Genomic DNA, 21809 nt, shown 5'->3' on the forward strand with positions numbered 1-21809 from the left:
TATACTGCCTTCTGGCAATTTTTTGGCAAGTCAAGAATGAAACAAAACAGAGATTTAGAGGGAATTTAGTCAAGCTTATTTCTCATAGAAAATAAGAAAATAGTAGAGAAATATTCTTACAGTGGTACACTGGGGAATAAAAGTAGCCAAGCAAAGAACATCTTTAGTTATCTCTCCAAATTGACTCCTGACCATCAAAAGAAAAACCTGTGCATCTGTTTTATACAAGAAGCAACTAAAAAAAGCCATTTGCTTTTTTGACAGAAGTCATTTTCTAACTGTTTCACATATTTTTGGAGTAATTGAGTTTAATCAAATGCTCTTTCAAGTTACAAAGTTCAACCATTGTATTGAGCAGTTTAGCTTTATAGGGCTGCGTATAGCCCTGCACATGCTTTTACAGTTTGAAAAGATAAAATACTAGGATGTGTCATCATGTGTAAGGATGCTTCTTCATTAACTTATAAATACATGCTATTCATAAATGATGAACGTGTATTGAATTAGTAATAAATGCTATTTGGTTGATGGTGGCACAAGAATTCTATTTTTCACATGTATTTGAAAATACATTGAAGTGACTTAGAGATGTAAATAACCGAGAATCTAGTGATATCTTCTTCGTAATTGGGAAGTATAGAAGGCAAATTGGGGGGAAAAAAAAAAAAAAAACTTGTTTGCGCCTTATAGTTTTAATTTAGATAAGAGCTGAATTTAAGTAGTTCCAGTGACATTTTTATTGAACTTTTAATGATCATTTTTAGCTCATTTTATCTGCTTTTATCTTATCTAAACCTCTTACTGAAATTTCTCTGATAACATAATATTAAAATCAATTTCTTTATAGGCCCAGTTCATGAAACTGTGTATGATTTCTGGAGAATGATCTGGCAAGAGCAGTCTGCCTGCATTGTGATGGTTACGAACTTAGTTGAGGTTGGCCGGGTAAGAGAAAAAAGGTGTTTTTTTGTCAGTAAACATGAATATATCTGAGAAGTGTCATACAAGACACTTGAAGACAGTATCAGCTAATGATTTTTAAAAATTCATAGGCAATTCAGTTGAGTGTTCTCCTAAGTGGACCTTTATAATTACTTAATTTCTCATTAAATAATAAATTAAACTTTGATTTTATACTAAAATCAATTATGTTATTAGGCTTATGTATTTTTAAGAGAGTATATAATGTCTTTCTAATTATCATGTAACAGATTTTTTTTTATTTGTAGATTTTTTTTTTGTTTTTTGTTTTTGTTTTGGTCCTGGGTATTGAACCCAGGAGTACTTAAATACTGAGCTCTCTCTCTAGTTCTTTTTATTTTTTATTTAGAGAAAGGGTCTCACTAAGTTGTTTAGGGCCTCACTAAGTTGCTGAGACTGGCTTTGAACTTGTGATCCTCCTGCCTCAGACTCCTGAGTTACTGGGATTACAGCATGTGCCACTGTGCCTGGTTATAGATTTGTTTTTAACTGTGTTTTAAGTGTGACCAAAAAAATCATCATGAAATTAAATCATCTGGGCTCATGTGTAGTATGTATTCAGGTACAACTAAGTATCCATTTTGTCATTTAGGTTAAATGCTATAAATATTGGCCTGATGATACTGAAGTTTATGGTGACTTCAAAGTGACCTGCGTAGAAATGGAACCACTTGCTGAATATGTAGTTCGGACATTCACCCTGGAAAGGGTAAGAATAAAATTCTATTTAAAAGATGCACATTAAAACTATATTTTATCTTAAAAATCTGTCAGGTTTTCTTCTTTTTAAATTTTTTTCTACTGGCACATTATAATTATGCATAATAGAGGGATGCATTATGCCATATTCATGTAAGCACATAACATAATTTGATCAGGTTTGTTTTGATTATAGCATGAAATCCGTTCATTCATTCACTGCACAAGTGTTTATTGGAGAACTTACTCTGTTCCAGGCCTAAACCTTGGGACACGTGTTAAAATCCCCATTCATTTCAGCTTATCATTTATTGAGGGAATAAAGGTGGTAAATGCTAAGGTGAAAAATACAGTTGGGAATTTAGGGACTATTGTTGAGATGGGAGAAGAAACAGTTTGCAATGTTAGAAGGATGATTAGGGAAGGACTTTGGGAGAAAACAACATGAGTAAGGACACAGCAGAGGAAGTGAGTGTGTGACAGGTTATATGGAGGCGACAGGTTTCTGGCAAAGGTTGGGAGTCATTTCAGTGACTGGAAGACTTACATATTTCTCTCATAAGGAAAAATGATCAGGAAGCCAGAGTGTTCTGAGGTGGGAAAGTGAAGGACAAAAACAAGCATGAATTCGGAGAAATTACGGAGTCCGATTTTTATGACAATTCGGATGATGTTAGTCTGTACAAGGGAGTCAGGCAACCATTAGAGGGTTTTGAACCTGAGGACAACATGATCTGGTTTATTTTTTTTTATTGTTTTTTTCTTTTTTTTTTATTAAAAATCATAAATTTACATAGGGCAAAGTTGTTTGATTCATTCTGTTTTTTTTTCCCTTCCGCCCACCCCTCCCACCCCTCTTTTCCCTCTATACATTCCTTCCTTCCTCCATTCTTACCACCCTCCTTATCCCTAACCCTAAACCTAACCCTAACACTAACGCTAACCCCTCCTACCCCCCATTATATGTCCTCATCCCACTTATCAGCGAGAGCATTCGTCCTTTAGTTTTTTGAGATTGGCTTATCTCACTTAGCATGATATCCTCCAATTTCATCCATTTGCCTGCAAATGTCATAATATTATCATTCTTCATGGCAGAGTAATATTCCATTGTGTATATATGCCACAGTTTCTTTATCCATTCATCAACTGAAGGGTATCTAGGTTGGTTCCACAATCTGGCTATTGTGAATTGAGCAGCTATGAACATTGATGTGGCTGTATCTCTGTAGTATGCTGATTTTAAGTCCTTTGGGTATAGGCCTAGGAGTGGGATAGCTGGGTCAAATGGTGGTTCCATTCCAAGCTTTCTAAGGAATCTCCATACTGCTTTCCAGAGTGGCTGCACTAACTTGCAACCCCACCAGCAATGTATGAGTGTACCTTTTTCCCCACATCCTCGCCAACACCTATTGTTGCTTGTGTTCTTGATAATCGCCATTCTAATTGGGGTGAGATGAAATCTTAGGGTAGTTTTGATTTGCATTTCTCTTATTACTAGAGATGATGAACATTTTTTCATATATCTGTTGATTGCTTGTACATCTTCTTCTGTGAAGTGTCTGTTCATTTCCTTAGCCCATTTGTTGATTGGATTATTATATTCTTGGTGTAGAGTTTTTTGAGTTCTTTATATATTCTGGAAATTAGTGCTCTATCTGAAGTATGAGTGGCAAAGATATTCTCCCACTCTGTAGGCTCTCTCTGATCTGGTTTATTTTTAAGGGGAACAACTGGAGCAGAGAAGTGGTATTATAAAATGAAACAGGACATAAAGCAGGCTGTGCTACAGAAAAGCTTAATAAATATGACCACCTAGAAGGGTTAACTTATCTGTATCAAAAATATTAAAAAGTAGGGCTGGGGAGATAGCTCAGCTGGTAGAGTGCTTGCCTTGCAAGCACAAGGCCCTGAGTTCGATCCCCAGTACCCCCCCAAAAAAAAAATTAAAAAGTACACACACAGAATAAAAAACCTATGATTGTCAGTATCCCTAATTCTTAGCGTTCACACAAACAGAAAGATACTAGAATCTCCAAAGAAAGACAACTAGTAGCATGTCTATTAAAAAGATTTAACCTTATATAGGGTGCCATATTTTATTTTAAAATCAGCAAGAAATTTTTTTAGAATGAGGAATAATGCTCATTGGTTGTCAGTGTTGGTGAAATATTTTCATGTGTTGCTGAACACAGAGTTAAATGGCTTTAAACCCTCTAGAAATCAATAAAACAGTATATTTTCAGAACTTTAAAATCCTGATGTTCTTTGAGAAGCTTATCTTACATAAATCTATTCTTAGGAATTTCTGTATATACAATGACTTCCTTTATAGTCTTGGAAAATTATAGATAATTATATATGTCTAGCAAAAATAGGGAATAGTTAAATTATTATATAAATGGTCTTCAACAATGATATTTGAAAGTAATTCTACCAATATGAAACAATAGAGGAAATATCAAATGGAAAGTAGCATTGTTAAGAACAGCATAATTGTGATTATCACAACTATAAAATCTAAAGGGAAATTTTTTTGATGAATCAAATAGAATAAATTAAGCAATGATTACAGGAGATTTCAAAAACAGAACCATTAAGCTTGATTTGATGAATAACTGGATCTCATTATTATACATAGAGAAAATGTAGAATATGTGTTCTCTTAAATTTATACAAGTCTTGTAAAAATCAATCATGAATTTAGTCATAAAGGAAACCTGAATACATTTTAAAATTTTAGCATGTTTCCAAAATCTGATAGAAAGCAACAACAGATCACTTACCAATCACATTACAAATTAGCTTCTTAGAAATCAACAAATCCTTGAATGAATGATTGCTGAAAACTGAAATTTTATAGATCAGCAGTTTATATGAAAATTCACCTAATGTTATCCTCTAAGGAAAATTTAGGTTCATGAACTATTTCAATTTAAAAGCATGTGAAAAAAATCCCCAAAATCAGAAAACCAAAAAGAGAAAAAATCAATAGAATACAACAAAGGAAAATTAAATACTCAAAAGGAACACATGATTTAAAAAACTAAAAATCTAGTTCCTTGAAAACATCAATAAAGTAACTAAATCATATACTATTATAGAAAATAAGGAAGGCTGAGCATGGCGGTGTACACCTGTAATCCCAGTGACCTGGGAGACTGAGGCAGGAAGATAAATAGAGTTTGCGGCCAGCCTGGCAACTTAGTGAGACACTGTCTCAAACAAAGAAAATAAAAGGAGTTGGGGATGGGCTCAGTGGAGAAAGCCCCTGGTTTCATGTCCAGGAACACACGCGCACCTATGTATGAACATAAGGAAGATACAACTACAGTTATATTTATTATTATGAAAGTTATGAAGAACATTACATGTGAACTCAGGCAGATTTTAGTCTAGAGACACTGATTTCCTAGCAAACAATAATTCTAAAACTTGGCCCAAGAAGAGTGAGAATCCTGAACAGATGGTAGAAGAAAACAGAATAATTGTTAAATATACCATTAAAATTGCACAATGATTTTATAGTTGAATTCTCTTTACCCTTTAGCCTTTAAAAGAATAACCAATACCTGTGTTATTTAAATTTTTAGCCATAGAAAACCAGTAAAATCAGGCTGGGGCTGGGGCTCAGTGGTAGAGTGCTTGCCTAGCTTGTGTGAGGCACTAGGTTCCATCCTCAACACAACCAAAAAAAAAAAAAAAAGCCATTAAAATCAACAAGATATATTTGAAAATCTAATGTAACTATGATAATAGAACTCATAAAGATTTTACTCTCTCAAGCACATATTCTCTCTCTCTCTCTCTCTCTCTCTCTCTCTCTCTCTCTCTCTCTGTCTCTGGAATACACAATATTGCAGATCAATTTAACATGAAAAAATTTCAAAATAAAATTTTGAAAAATTGAATCTAGCAGTGCTTTAAGGAAATACAACAACGTGATTTATCATGACTTTTCCCTAAGAATATAAGATATTTCATTATGTCAGTACTGAAAAGGAGCAAAGTTATAGAATTTTATTAGTAGATGAATGTATTTAATTTTATTTAAAAGATACATAGTGATACTCTAATGAGGAAAATAAGGAGTCTTCTTAAACTTGATAAAAAAAGATTCAACAATAACTAGTAGGGTATAAGTGGAGAACTAAGCACTGTTAGTTTATTATAATAAACTAATGAAGGGACCATTATTACTATTATTATTAAGAACATGATATGGGTAATCATTCTCACTAGTATTCAACATTTTTTGGAAGTTTTTACTATTAACAGTTAGAAAATACACAAGAATTTTATATCAAGAAAGCTGGAGATAATGTTTTTAAATGAAACTAATAAACATTTGTTTAAATGACTAATTCAGCATTAATATCCATAAATCATAGCTCTTCTTTGTATTAGCATCAACAGAGATCAACATTAAAGTTCTTTCACAATAATAAAAATTTGAAGACATCTTTGAATATGCTTAAGAAGATACAACTCGTAATTGAATAAAACACGAAAGTGTATTGGAGGACATAAGATAAGATGTGAATGAATGGAGATTTGCAGCTTGTCCCAGAACATGGGAGTACTTGACATTAATATCACTTTACACATTTAATACAATCACTGGATTTTTATTTTGAACTTACTGATTCTAATTGAAAAAGAGTGCTTTGGGAAGTCATAGGGGAAATCATATATTTGATAGTTACTCAGGAAATTTTAAATTAAAAGAACAATAAGGGAGGTCCACTGCCAGATTGGAAAATTTACTTTAAAAAGAAAGTCTTGTACAGGTAACAGGAAAAATGAAGCAAGGCCCATAAAGCCACTCCAGTAAAAGGGTTAATATAGAGGAGGTGAAATAATTGTCTAAAATTAAATCTTAAAGTAATTTATGGCCCTCATCTCTAAAATTGACTTGAAAATTAGCAAAGAAGGTAATTTTTTTTTTTTCCATTTGTGTGGTTTTGCGATCACTGTTGTAAGCATTTGTTGAGCCTGCTTTGTGTAGTATATTGCGATAGGAACTGGAACCAGAAAGAATTATAAGACACAGTCACCTGACTCCCAAGGTTTGGGTAATATCAGTTTATTTCTAATAGACTCCAAAGATAATCTTTCTCATTTTGATTTATTTATTTCATGTACTATTTTTACCTTTTCTGATTGAATAAGTGAGATTGGCATCTTCCAATTCACAATAGAGTTAGGACTATCAAGATTACAATTGTTTTTTCTTTTGCTATAAATGTGAATTCTTAAAAATGAATTTTGCACTATTTCACTTGTGCTCTCCAAGTTTTACTATTCCATTCTCCATGCATCTTTTAACGAAAATGAAGGAAGAGGTTTAAAAATGTACAGCTATAGGGTCACATAGATTAAAGTCACAGGAGAGACACAGTGGATGCCTTGATTCTTTCATTTTGCATTTTGGTTGCTATCCATAATACTCTAAGTGCAGAGTTATTTCAGGGAGCTAAAAAAACTAGTTTACCCACTTTTATAAACAAATCTAGAGTGACACTGTGCTGGAAATCCCCTCATGCTATGCTTCAGAACCATTTTGAACATGGATAAACAAGGCATTAACATTTCTGTGAGTTGAGAAGCTGGACCGTTGCTTCTATACACCACTGGAGATCTCAGTTCAGTGAGTCAATAAGGCAACATTTAGGCTTTCCATTTCCTCCTTTTCCCCTAATAATTTTATGAGTTGGCCTTCCCAGTAAGAAGCAGGCTGTCAAGGGAAATAAAATTTGCCCAGACTTACAGAATTGAGAGAAAAACTTCTATTTTTCTGTCTTTGGTGGCAGTTAGCTGACAATAATGGTAAACTACTAAGCCTGCATCCTTGTGTAGAAAAGGCATCATCTTTGGTAAATTTTTAATTGTTATCACTGTCAATCAGTTTGAGCACCCATAATGGTGTTTAATAGCTTCATTTTGGTCCTTTTGAAAACACTTCTTTTCATCTTTACACAGAGGGGATATAATGAAATTCGTGAAGTTAAACAGTTCCATTTCACGGGCTGGCCTGACCATGGAGTGCCATACCACGCTACAGGGCTTCTTTCCTTCATCCGGAGAGTTAAGTTATCCAACCCTCCGAGTGCAGGCCCCATTGTTGTGCACTGCAGGTGAGTGGTCGTCCAAATAATGTTGGCTGTATACAGTTACTGGAGGCTGAGGCAGGAGGATCACAGTTTGAGGCCAGCCTCAGCAACTTAGCTAGGCCCTAGGCAACTTAATAAGATCCTGTCTCAAAACAAAAAATAAAAAGGGTTGGGGATGTGGCTCAGTGGTTAAGCACTCCTGGGTTCAATTCACAATACCAAAAATAAGAAAGTATCAAGGCAAAGCTTTTAAGCACAAAAACCAATGTGTGCTTACAAAGTTCCAGCTTTCGTGCATTTCAGATAACGTAAAATGCAGTAAAAGAAAAGTTAACTTTAAGTAGGATATAAAACAGAAACTTGAGAAATACATACATTCATCCTAATGTGTGTAGTGTTATCCACAATTACAAGTGTGGAAACTGACTTTTAGTGGCAACATCTGTGTTTTGGGGTCTTTTTTTTTTTTTTATCACTTTTGCAAATCCCATATTGTCTGAAATGGTAGGTTAAAATAGAGATTTCTTGCCAATCTAGTAAATTCCCACTAGAATCTCCAGCTTTTAAAACTAAGTGTGAGACATACTGAGTTACTAAATGGCCTAAATTACAAGAATTTGTGCGGCAAAACAGCGATTTAAAAAAAATTTTTTTCAACACACCATTCATCAGAGGACCTTGAAAAGTGCATCAGTGAAATTCAGCAAATATATGCCCCCAAAATGAACATTATATCCAGACTTCTTCTGATTAGAAACTCCTCTTTAAAATAAGCATTCTGAGACACTAAAAGCAAATTACATGGCCTCATATTGAGATGTGACCAGAAAAATAAGTAGTGAATCGGAAAAGCTTTTCTAACTGCTGCACACCATTCTCAAACACTAGCCCTACAAGCTACATAATAGATTGTACTAAAGCATTTCTTTTCTTTCTGAAAATCCAACCTATTCAGGACTTAAATGGCCTTGTATAAAAAGGGGGGAAAGCAACAGAGAATGAAGCAAAAGTAAAGTATTCCATAAGGATCAGATACTATGTGCCCTGGGAAAGAAACCTTCATTTCAATTCTCCTCAAGAAATCTGATGTACTCCTCAATTACTTTCCTGTCTCAAACCCTGGGAACAGTGATTGAGAAGATGGTCAGGGAAAAAAAGGAGACACACACAATATCTCTTGCTTAAATTTCTAAAAGAACAGTGAGTTTAAAAGAAGTGACCGAGTCTGGATAACAAAGAAATCATGTTTTTAGACCATCTAAGCATTTAGAAAATAAAATAAATAGGGTTTCAATTCAGGAATTTCTTTATGTAATCATTGAGGTTTACTTTCTCATAAATTGCTTGTTTCAGAAGTGCACCAGGAGTCTCAGATACTCTTTTAAAACAGAAGTTTCATCTGCCACTTAATTAATACCCACGCATCTCTGATTATATAGCGACCCCCCCCCTTTAAAAAATCTCCTTTATCTTGTTTGCTCTATTGACTTCTCTATATAAAATTGGAGAGACATTCCCTGGAGTTAAAATAATCAAAGTATGTTACTATTCATTTTTTTATTTAAATATAGTAAGATAGTGACTATTGTGACCTGCTGGGAATCAATCTACATCTAACAATTCATTTTTATTTTCCCTTCAGATCATGATTCCAATATTCTTTCTCCTATTGAGTCCTCTCTTCAATAGCCATCATTCTCTTCCCACCTGTCCCAGGAGCATTTCCTGTGAATTGTGGCTCCTCAGATTTCCCTCTGAAAGGCTTTGAAATAAATGTTCTTTTGCCCCGGTTTTTACATGTGTGTCTCTGAGAGGCTGAGCCTCATTCTCACATTGTTGTCAGGGGGCCCACACAATAAGTGTGAAATAATTTCCATTTGGAGTTAAAATTTATAGTCTGAATTCACCAATTAATCAATCCTATGAGTTTAAAATTATATGTATTAAATTAATATGAAATACAGACTATGTGAGAAAAGTATGAAACTTGAACAACATATATTCATTATTTTCAATTTGGAAACACTTTGAAACTCTTTTTCCAAATCTTCAGTTTATACCAAGCCAGATACTCAACAGGAAGTTATCTACATTAATAAGTTTTTAAATAGCATTTACAAATGAAGCATCTCACAATTCATTAAAGCAATTTGATTTCACCTATCTCAAAGTGAAAATATCTTTATTTAAGACCATAATGATAAACCCGTTTCTCGCAATTCTTCAATTTAATGTTTTCTACAGTGCTGGGGCTGGACGAACTGGCTGCTACATTGTGATTGACATCATGCTGGACATGGCTGAAAGAGAAGGTGTTGTTGACATCTATAACTGTGTCAAAGCCTTAAGATCTCGCCGTATCAATATGGTCCAGACAGAGGTATATTGATTTACCTCTAGTGAATTTTTTTTTTCTTTCCATCACCTATAAAACAAAATAGTAGTAGATGTTTTAAAAATATATAATCAATGTTAGATCATCAAATCATATAGGAAATTTAAGGTACAATAATAGTTTCAAAGAGAGAAAATTATCATCTACTTTTGACACAAAATTTTTATTGAAATAGCATAAAATTTTCTTTTCCTTTCTTTTGATAGGAACAGTATATTTTTATTCATGATGCCATTTTAGAAGCCTGCTTATGTGGAGAAACTGCTATCCCTGTCTGTGAATTTAAAGCTGCATATTTTGATATGATTAGAATAGACTCCCAGACTAACTCTTCACATCTCAAAGATGAATTTCAGGTATGGACTATTTCTAAGGTCTCTTTTATGACTTAGTACAATTTGTTCTGGGCACTAATAGTTCTTTTAAGAAAGGTCTTTCAAGTCAAATTTATAACCTTTGACCCTATTTCAAGTATAATAAAATACCTGTCTCTTTCATTATACATATTATGGAGTCACTTTTGTATTAATGAGCTCATTTTTCCTGTATCCTGAAGGGCAAATGAGTTCATACTCAGGAAAGAGAATGAGGACAAAATATTGTAAAAGTCAAATTTGGTAATGATTTGTGTGTATTTATAACCTTTTTTTCCCCGTGTAACTTTGTGGATCTTGACCTTCTTGCCATTAACAATGTGAAGAGATCAAGCACATTAAGAAAAATAGCTGAAGTTTGTACTAAACTTTGTCTCTAAATAGCCCCAAATGTTTTTACTGCCCTTAAAACAATCCTGAAGTTAGGTGAAAAATGAAGTCAAGGGTAAGCACTAGAACTCTAATCCTTTGAATCTTAATTTAGCACTCTTCCTAACACTCACTATGTCTTCAAACACAGTTTGCCAAAATGTGATTGCGAATAACAATTTCCGACCTTGAAGGTCATCATCATCATCATGGGCCACCCTGACTGGGTTTTCTTTGGTTAGTTCATGTATCTTACAGGTAGCTGTGTTTTTTAGCTTCACTTTCCTCTGAGAAGCAGCGCATGGAAGAATCTGCATCTAGTTTCTTTGCACTTCTCAGGCTTCATTAGCTGTAACTAAAAAGTCTATCAGCCTGTCATAATGGCAACTACCATTGCCCACATGAATCCTTCACTTTCTACTTGGCCTCCTAAATTCCTGATGGATCTGTGTTATGCTATTAAATGGGTCACTGTCTTTTAACCTGGGTTCCCTTTTCTTTTCAGACTCTGAATTCAGTCACCCCTCGACTACAAGCTGAAGACTGCAGTATAGCATGCCTGCCAAGGAACCATGACAAGAACCGTTTCATGGACATGCTGCCACCTGACAGATGTCTGCCTTTTTTAATTACAATTGATGGGGAGAGCAGTAACTACATCAATGCTGCTCTTATGGATGTAAGAGACTGCCTTCTTTGTTAGTGTAAAGTGCCATGAAAATCTATATAATACAACTGAAAACTGGCTAGTTTTCTTTTCTAGGAATTTTAAATGGCTTAGAAAAATTGGAAACTTTGAAATACAATTTTTTGGAGCATGATTTTAGATTTTTCCCTACAGAAACTCTTAGTAGCTATACCTGTTGAAGTTTTTTGGTAGATTTAAAGCTTGATTGTCAATTATTATACAGGATAAACTGTAGGCTACATTTCTCATCTTAATTATTTTCGAAAAAGAAAGCCATGCCTAATCTGTTTTGAATATCATCAGGAATGAATGTTTTAAATGACAAAACACTATATCCTACCAAAGTTGTGTTACTTTAGAAAATTTGGGGGTATTTAATATTTCAGTAATTTATAGATACTTTGTTTTATTTACTAATAGAGACTATTTAAAAGTAACTAAGGAACTCATGTGCAATACAATATTAATCCACTCATTTTCTTGAAAGAGATATCTTATCTCATTCTAATTTTCATCAAATGTGAGTGCTCCAACATGTACTTGGTGTGCTAGTAACCCATAAATACAGTGACAGGGAAAGAGAGTTTTAAATCATGTCTTTGGCTACCTTACTTTTAGTTAACCTGGGAAAAAGCAAGAAGATTATCAAGATTCAGGATCATTTTAAATAGTTTACTACCTTCATTTCTAGCTTTCGCCCTTTAACTATGAAATCATATCAAGGAGAAATTTGGAGTTAGAAACTTTTTCTTTCTGACTATAATGAGGCTAAGTTGTTACTTCTGTTATGTTTTCTAAAATTACCATCTTCAAATTAATAGCCTTGTATGGAGTAGAAACTTAGATTAGCCCACATTCTACCCCCAAGACCAATCTAATCCAGTGACTTTGCTCTTTTTTGTGACATAGAGTAAAATAATCTAGAAACAGCTCAAATGAAAAGCTCTCATCCTTGCTATAATACCTAGTGTCTTGCCAGTGATATAAATTAATACATAGAAAAATATATTTCTATTTTAGTGGAGATATGAATCTGAAGAAAACCAGATTTCCCAGGCCAGATAGACATTGCCTTTGTTATCCCCTCCTCTGGGCAAAGATAATGTGTTGAGTCCTAATCAAGGGCATTTGGTAAAGAAGGTGCCATCATGCCCTTGAGTAGGACCAAGAAGTGCACTGTTGTTAACTCTCTTGTCACTTGAGGATTTTAAATGATTGAAACTGTCATTCCCAACATTGAAGTTCATTGATGTTCATGGCCCAGGCACCATGGAAAGTGAATTGCCTATTGCAAAATATGCTGTGAATACCCACACAACATAAAAACAGGAGAGTTGGAGGTACCTGTGTTTTTTCTTATTTGACGAGAAGGAGAGTCAAACAGTTTTATTTACACACACATATACACACACATTCACAGGAGATTGACAGACAAACATACTGGGGATTTTGTGCTTACTTTCCTTCAATCTTTCAGAGACTCACTACCTTTGGGAAATTGAAACCGTCCAACAAATATCTCATGGAACATCTTTACCTCAAGAATTCCTTAGTTTCATCTTTTGAATTTGTCCCATATTTATGTTTGTCATTGAAGTAAAAATTCAGTTCTTGATTTGAATTGTTTTGGAGCCATGAATGTTTTCCCACAAAACTGATACATTACTAGTTCCACTGCATTCCAGTGACCCCATGGCTTAGGCAACTCTCTGGCTCCATCTCTATGTGTGGCTAGCACCTCTACAGTCCTACATTGAAGTGTGTTGAATCTGGACAACTTATCCAATCATGCATTTTGAGTTATTATATTTCTCTATCTACCTTGTTTCTTCACAGAGCTACAGGCAACCAGCTGCTTTCATTGTCACACAATACCCACTGCCAAACACTGTGAAAGACTTCTGGAGATTAGTGTATGATTACGGCTGTACTTCCATTGTGATGCTAAATGAAGTCGACCTGTCCCAGGTTAATAGCCATGTATTGCTTTGTATATTTGTTTACAATTTAAGAAGTAACAAAATGCTATTTCCTGCTTTACAGTACTCTAATTAGAAAAAATAATGCTCCTTTTCTTTTTCTTTCAAAACATTCATCACCTAGGGCTGCCCTCAGTACTGGCCAGAAGAAGGGATGCTACGATATGGCCCTATTCAAGTGGAATGTATGTCTTGTTCAATGGATTGTGATGTGATCAACCGGATATTTAGGATATGTAATTTAACAAGAGTAAGTCTTTGTTGGGTCATTCTAAGGAAGCTGATTCAGAACAAGTCGATCATGATCATGATGGGGTATAATCCAATTCAGACAATAGGGAGTGAAGAATTAATAAGCTCTACATAATCTTATCTCAAAGCTAGTAAGCATCTTATACTTTAGTACAAGGAAAAGGACATTCCAAATACAAGAAATTAGAAATTTGAGCTAGATTTGTGGGTCAGTTACTAGACTAACATATCCCATAGTGATCTAGATTCAGGTGCAGTGGCTCAATCAAGAATCAGGCTTGATGGCCCGGGCCTGGCTTCTGAGGAGATGTGCATTTATGTAAAGGATGACTGCATTTCTAGTAGTGACACCCAACAGAGGCATGTGATTACGAAATAAGAACATAATAGAGATGATGATGACAGAGAAGCTTTACCCCAGGATGACGGGATATATCAGATCAGCCTATAGGAGAGACCAATGTCACTATTCCAAGACCTGTACATAAGAGAGAAATCCAAGACCAAAGGAGAAGATTAATCCTAGCCATCACTGATTCTCTTCCAACCCACAACCTTGTCTTTCTATTAATGTCCCAATGTCCAGTTCTGTCCAGATCTTAAAGGCAAAGAGTCAGTGCTGATGCCCCTGTGCCTTTTCCCAGCTGCTAAGTCAGAGTTGTGTCCTTCAGGAGTCTTTTCCCTTACTGTTCATATGCTTTGCACTAATGGCAAGTTTGAGGGTCTCTCCAAAAAAAAAAAAAAAAAAAATACTTGTAATAAATAAATACTGTTTTATGTAATCAGAGAGCAAACAGAATGTAAAAAGAAAACATTAGTAGCCCCCATAGATTTGTGCTTTTTACAAGGGAAATTGCTGTGTTTTTTAAAGCACCAGTTCTATGTATGTGTATTATTTTAAGTGTGTGATTAGGATTGTCTTGTTTCGGTGTTTCTCATATCCAAATGACTATATGTGTGTCATGTTAATTAGTCTATATGTATATAACTATGAGCAAGGGATAAAATCATATCCAATTCTATTGCTCATTTCAGTGGGGAGAAAAGGATAACTTCAATCATGTCGTAATACTCATGCATATCTTAGATGTTAATTTAAATGGAATCTCATTATGTCTGCACATCTGTTATATTATGGTTCTAGTAATATTTTAGCTAAGAAACTGTAGCTGCTGAACGAAGAAAGTAAAACTCATCTGTGAATTGAGATGTTTGTATAAAAAAATTTCTAGGAACAAGACCTCAAATCTGTATTACTTTTTTTCCCAGCATATTTATTTATTTATTTGTTTTTATTTATCTTCTTCTATATTTGGCATCCTGGTACTTATTTTTTTCCCTCTGTTACATTTTTTTCTCTTCCCTGTTTGATTATTGAGTACTATTCACATCATCAAATTTTAGTATGCACAAATAACAAATTGAGTTTGTAGAAGGTAGGACCTATGTCCTACCAAGAGATGCATAAACCCTTATCATGTGGAACTTAGGATTGCATGCCCGATAATGTAGATTACTCAATGTGTTGCATGGTGTTTTAAGCTTTTGATTTCTTTCAACAGCATTACTATTTGGTAAGTGGTATGCACACTTCTTATGATAGAGTTTAGGAAGAAAAGAAAGATTTCCATACCTTTAAGGAATTTATATTTTGTCAAGAAAAAATAAGCACTCAGCAACTAATTGTATTATCATTTATATACTAATATGATTTCATATGATAAGGAATAAAAGCCCAATATAAAGAAGTTTTCATTGGATGAAACAGTGATCAGAGAAGACTTCTCCGAGATCGAGGTATTTTAAGCCCAAAATTGAAGAACAGATAGGTGTTATTTCAGGGTGAGGTAACCACAAATTTTTTTTTTTTTTTTTTTTTTTTTTTTTGGTACCAGTGAATGAATTCAGGGGCACTTAACCACTGAGCCACATCCTCAGATCTTTTTCTTTTGAGACAGTCTCAAAAAGTTACCCAAGGCCTCACTAAGTTGCTGAGGCTAATAATCAACCATCTTTGTTTGCCCAACAAAGAGAGCTTTCCCAGGATACCCAAGTTTGAAAAGGTCCCAGAAAACCTATGTCAAGTTGTTCACTCTTCTTGGGATTGAAAAGGGCAAGCAAGAAGGAAGTTTTCAAGATGAAAGAGACAGTTTACAAAATCCCCCAGGCAAGAAGTGACTTGATAAATAGATTGAAGAAGGTCAATGTGTCTAAAAAAATCTCTCTAAAACTTGAATACCATGTTAGATTAAAAATAAATTTGGAGAAGGAGGTGGGGCTAGATTATGTAAGAATTTTTAAATTATGGCAGAAATTTTGATTTTATGCTAACATTCATTTGGAAGCCATTAAAGCAGGCAATGACAAGAACATTTTTGCATTTCAAAATAATTATGATGCCTATATTAACAAGGGGTTGGAGGGAGATCAAAGTTCATTCAGGGAGATCAATTAGGAGGTAATTGTCGCAAATGTGATTGGCAATGGCCTAAAGAGAAAGAGATAAATTTACAAGTTATTTAGGAAGCATAAAGATAGGGATCATTACCAGATTTGGAGTGTGAGGGAAGCAGGTATAGACAAAGATTCCCATGTTTTTTGCTGTTGTAGTTTGGAATGTCTCCATATGGGCATGTACATACTGGGACTGAAATCAAGTAGGCCCAATCCAATGTAAGTTTCATTTGTGTTGTAAGTTGAATGTACCTTTTTTTTTCCTCATTCAAATCTTTTTTTAATTCTTATTTATTTATTTATTATTTTTTACAGACTGCATTCTGATTCATTGGACACAAATCGGGCACACCATTTCGTTTCTATGGTTGTGCACAATGTAGATTCATACCATTCGCATAATTTACCTAACTTCTAGTCTCAACTCACAATAAAAATCCATTTCCCTCCACAGCCACAGGAAGGTTATCTGATGGTGCAGCAGTTTCAGTATCTAGGATGGGCTTCTCATCGAGAAGTGCCTGGCTCCAAACGATCATTTTTGAAGCTGATCCTGCAGGTGGAAAAATGGCAGGAAGAATGTGAGGAGGGGGAAGGCCGGACGATCATCCACTGCCTGTGAGTTGGGCAGCTTGACCTGGACGGTCAGGGGGACCTTGGTGGGCATTTCCTCATTAGCCTTTGCAATTTTTATGTTGAAGAACTCTTAATTCATATCTTAACAGACCTCCCATAGATGTTACTTCAAAGTAGAGCTTCTTTCTTATGATATTATAATTAACTACTAACTTTAATTTTTATATTTTCTAAATATTGATTATTATATAGTTGTTCATCTTGTTTAAACTCTTTGGAACACTACTCTGAACAACTTCTGATTTACACATTACAGATCTGTCAGAATCTCAAGAAATCTAGGTTTCAGGTCTCTATGCCTATAGCATATTCCTAAATGCAAGCTATTAAGCTCACCTCATCCTCAAGCTTCCTCCTCTCTGACCTTTACACATATAGTCATGCATATAAAGCAAGAGGAAGACACGAATGAAAAAAAAAAATTTAAAGGCAATTTTTGTTTTTGCAAACATATATTACAGTATGACAAGTGGTCCCCAAAGCTGATAAAATACCTTTGCTCTCTCTGCTTTAGAAATGGTGGTGGTCGAAGTGGCATGTTCTGTGCCATAGGCATCGTTGTTGAAATGGTGAAACGGCAAAACGTTGTCGATGTTTTCCATGCGGTAAAGACACTGAGGAACAGCAAGCCAAACATGGTGGAAGCCCCGGTGAGTCACAGTCTTGGACTTAGAAGGGGTCTTAGAGGTTACGTAGTCATATATCTACTTACCAATTGACTTCATGCACCAGGGGAAGCAGATGTGAAGATGAATTGCAGGGACTTTCCTGCCTAACTGATAGATTGTGAAGTATCTTCCTCTACCACATAAATTTACTGAACATCACATAAAATGCTAATGATGAAGGAAATTAATTTTGGGAAACACGTAGGATTTTTTTCCCTATTATATCCAACAAACATTTACTATAATAACCCTTGGTGAATGTCTCTAAAAAAATTTAAATCCTTCTATGTAGGCTGTATTCTCACTTATTTTTATTTCTTAAAGCATATTGAGATAACTGGGAAAACATGTATCTGAGGTCATACTAGGTCAACTCAGTACCTTAGACACCCAGTGTTTTTAAAGGGCAATGAAATTTATCTTAGTCTTTATCCACAATTTTTCTTTTCCTGATCAAACTATAAATTGTTAAGCTACCATTATTCACAGTTTCCAGCTTTTACAACTATAGAGAACAGTTCATATGGTATTTCATGAGTTTGTCTGGGCTCATAAAATCAGAATACAGCTTGGAGAATATCAGCTGATAGGTATGTATGCACAGTTTCATCTGGGTGAGGCTGTATGCAGAGTAAGAAAGAAAGTTCTTACCTCTGTAACACATTTTCCTTCTAAAGAGAGAGATCTGTGAGTTACACATATGTACATAATGGGATTAGGTTAGGAGCAGCTGTGTAGTTTATGCTCAAAGAAAAGTAAACCAGAAAAACCAAGGCATCATTGTACTTGCCCTACATTTATCAAGATGATCAGATAACTAAAATGAGCAATTCAATAAGCCTTAAAGTATTTTCACCACTTCCTGCTCCTGGATTGTTCACACAAGATGTGCATTGCTTCCTGAGACAAAAACCTAAAGAGTGAAAATTATGCTGTTTCGCTTTTACAAGTGGTAGCAGATTTCTACCCTTTCTCAAGACCCCTCACAACCCCTCTTCTCCATGTTGGACAAGATGAGGTTTATTTTGTCTGAAGTGTTGACAATTGAGGAGACAGAGGATGAATTTGAGGGATTTTTTGAGGCACAATCGGCAGATCTTCTTACAAAATGGATAAATAATAGTTATGCCCTTAAACTCTTTTATCATTTGAAGGTTTGTAACCTATAAAATTTAAACTCTGTTTCCCTCACGAGGATCAAGTCATCTTAAAATCATCTTGGGGTTCACTCCTAGCTCAGAATTCAACTTTTACCTTGAATTTTAAGTTTGATATCCCAGCTTTTCTTTAAATTAAGATCTTGTAGTTAAACTCTGCCATTCTAGAATGTTACAGTGTGTTACTATTTTCTTTTACATTCCTGCCCCATGAATCCTGACTAAACATCCTGTTTAATCAAGATTAATGATTAGTTATTGTTGACCTGAGTTTGGTAAGGACATTTGGTTTCTAAACAAAATTGATGGAGACTGTTTTAAAAAGACACAAATTCCTAAGCACTTTTTGGGTCTTTCTATATGTATTTACCACAACACTAGGTTAATTTAAATCATATTCACTTTGGTAATTAGTATAAAAATGATGAACTCCTCTTGAGGCAAGTTTTATTACCCAGGTTCATTGTTAGTGACACCTGGAAGTTCTCTTTAGAAGTAATGGACATTTTAGACTGTATGCCAGTCCAGCCTGAAGTTTTACCTGCATGGACTGAATTGGGAAGTTTTCAATGAGTTACATATTGTAAGTCAGAATTTATAATATGATCTCTGAATTTTTCTAAATTCTTGATAATGGATCAAGTCAATGGATACATTTAAAGGAAAGGTAATTTTAACTCAGAAACGTTTTGGCAACTAAGTTGTCTTAGAGGTTGCAGAAAGAAATTGTTAGATATAAATCGAATTGAAAATTTTAAGAACCACTATTTTATTTAAGAAATATTCTTATAAATTTTGCTTAAATTGGGTTCTGAAGGATCATGAACTATAGCAAAATTTAAAAACTTGAAATTGCAAAAGGCAGTTTAAAACAATTGTCTACCTTCTTTCTCTTTCTAAGAAAATAATATAAAATGTGGAGAAAAGTATTTGCACACTAAAAAACAACTTGAGTCAAACACTCAATATGATAGTTTTTATGTAATATTAAAAGATATTAAATAGCATGGAAAAAGTCTTGTTACATAAAAGAAAGTAAAATATAAAACCATACTCTAAAAGATGTAATTATATTCATTCTGAGATAATTATTTCAACCATGTATAAAAGCAGGTTGAAGCAAACTAAGGCAGTATTTAAACAGTTGGTTCTTATGGTTGAATTATAGCTTTTTTTCTGATTCTCTATATTTTTATGTGCTGAGAAATTTTTCTGTAATGATGAGGTATTGCTACTGTAATCATATAAAATCTGGACATTAATGAATTTTTTGATAGAAAATATAGAAAGATAAAATTTTGTCCTTTAACATCATTTCTCTTTTTAAACAGGGGTCTTTTGACTCAAGTATAAAATATGCATACCTAGATGTTCATCTTGTATATAGATAAATAATAGTTATTATCCACCATTAGCCTTTTTAAAACTTTTCTCAACCCTTTTGTCTTAATGTTTTTTAGGAACAGTACCGTTTCTGCTATGATGTAGCTTTGGAGTACCTGGAAACGTCTTAGTTGGGTGAGACTTTTTACAGTGCATCCAAGCAGAAACCCATTCACCTGTTGAGCCAGCAGCTGTTGTACCTGTTACACCTGTGCAGAAAGATTTTAATGTGGGGGGTGGGAGGCTTTTACATTTGAGAGGTAAAAGTATTTTTCTTATGAAGTTGTGTATCTTAATAAAAAGGACTTGATTAGTTTCTATTACTGTATTAAAGTGTCCACATTTAGTGCCACATAAATTATATTTAATAAGAACCAGATTCCAATGAGAACTTATCAGTGTTTGTACAGTGAATATGCAGCTTTTCTCCTTGTTTCAGTCAGACAGCCACCACATGTTGCATGAATTCATACTTTCTATGTGGCATTTCTCTCCCTTTTTAAATTAAAAGCTGTTGAACCTTTAAAGGAAGAAGAAAAAAAGCTGTGCAAATTCATAGTAAATTTCATTTTTTATATGTTCCAAGTGTAGCAGATCTCTATATAAATATATAAATATATATAACTGGCTTATTTTCTTTTAATGTGCAATGATGGCTGGATCATTTAAAGTTCTTTTTAGGAAATAACATAAGCCAAAGACTCAAGTGTAAATATGTCTATATGGAGAAAGCACATTATATTTATTGGTTACTTACATTCCTTTTTTGATGGCTAAAATACTACCACCACACAATCATTTTTGTTTCTGAAGAAAGCTTTTTCTTTAGCTAAAATCAACTGTAAACGATTTTTGTAGATTATTTTTTGTATGTTTTAGTGTAAGTAGAGGATAAACTTTTTATTCATAAACCAGGAAGCAATGTTCTTTATAGTGATTCTCTTGTGTACATGCTTGTGAATTAAATTTATGTGAAACACCTTGGCAATTGTCTTTTAATAGAGGACCAAATTAAAACGTTTTGCTGAAAATGTATAGTTTTTCACAATTTCATTAGGTAAACAATGGTTTGGTGATCATACACGAGAAATGCACACATTAAAAGGCCTTGCTAGTGACTAGCACAATGTTGACATAGCCTCTAAGCATTGTTTAGATTTTTAAGGAATCGATCTTTTCAGCCTGTGGCCAAGCACTGGTCAAGAACAGAAGATGGCAACATTTATGCTTTCCAGGTCAAGTTTTAGCAAACTGTAAACTGTCAAGGTGATGAAATGTTCCTTTTGATGTTTAAGTGCACATGCTTTGAGTTCTGAACATAGAAAGTGTAAACGAATCAATGCCAGATTCCTGTTTGAGTGTTGTCACAGGATACTCAAGTGAACCTTTCTAAATGTGGTCTTGTTCACATGCTCCTTGTAGCTGTAACTTCACATCATCAGCTTGCAGTTTGTTACTGACTAAAGCATTCCAGTGTCCTCTTTCTAGATTGCCAGTTCATGACATGGTGCTTATAGAGATTTAATTAAAGTAAGAGTGAAATAAAGTTTTTTATAATTACAACAGTTCTTGTTTGTACATCATTTTTCTCCTTTTAATTTTCATCCTTCACTTCCAAATAAATAGCATATTCCTGTGCTCATTGACACAAGTAAGCCACA

At 34.3% G+C, this 21809-nt stretch overlaps 1 protein-coding gene across 4 annotated transcripts in view; it reads left to right on the plus strand.

Annotated features, from left to right (window-relative positions):
• The window catches only part of PTPRK (protein tyrosine phosphatase receptor type K), a 561297-nt gene extending 540506 nt beyond the window's left edge, over window positions 1-20791 (plus strand). For all 4 annotated transcript variants that reach the window (XM_079148159.1, XM_079148160.1, XM_079148158.1 and 1 more), the window contains 11 exons: window positions 848-945; window positions 1574-1690; window positions 7663-7817; window positions 10038-10173; window positions 10395-10544; window positions 11437-11610; window positions 13456-13587; window positions 13723-13848; window positions 16759-16922; window positions 17455-17590; window positions 20226-20791. In XM_079148159.1, coding sequence (XP_079004285.1) covers window positions 848-945; window positions 1574-1690; window positions 7663-7817; window positions 10038-10173; window positions 10395-10544; window positions 11437-11610; window positions 13456-13587; window positions 13723-13848; window positions 16759-16922; window positions 17455-17590; window positions 20226-20279 — 1442 coding nt within the window. In that variant the 3' untranslated portion in view covers window positions 20280-20791. The remainder of the gene's footprint in view (window positions 1-847; window positions 946-1573; window positions 1691-7662; window positions 7818-10037; window positions 10174-10394; window positions 10545-11436; window positions 11611-13455; window positions 13588-13722; window positions 13849-16758; window positions 16923-17454; window positions 17591-20225) is intronic.
• The last annotated feature ends 1018 nt before the right edge of the window (window positions 20792-21809 follow it).

This window comes from Sciurus vulgaris (assembly GCF_902686455.1).
Source record: "Sciurus vulgaris genome assembly, chromosome: 7".
NCBI classification, from domain to species: domain Eukaryota; kingdom Metazoa; phylum Chordata; class Mammalia; order Rodentia; family Sciuridae; genus Sciurus; species Sciurus vulgaris.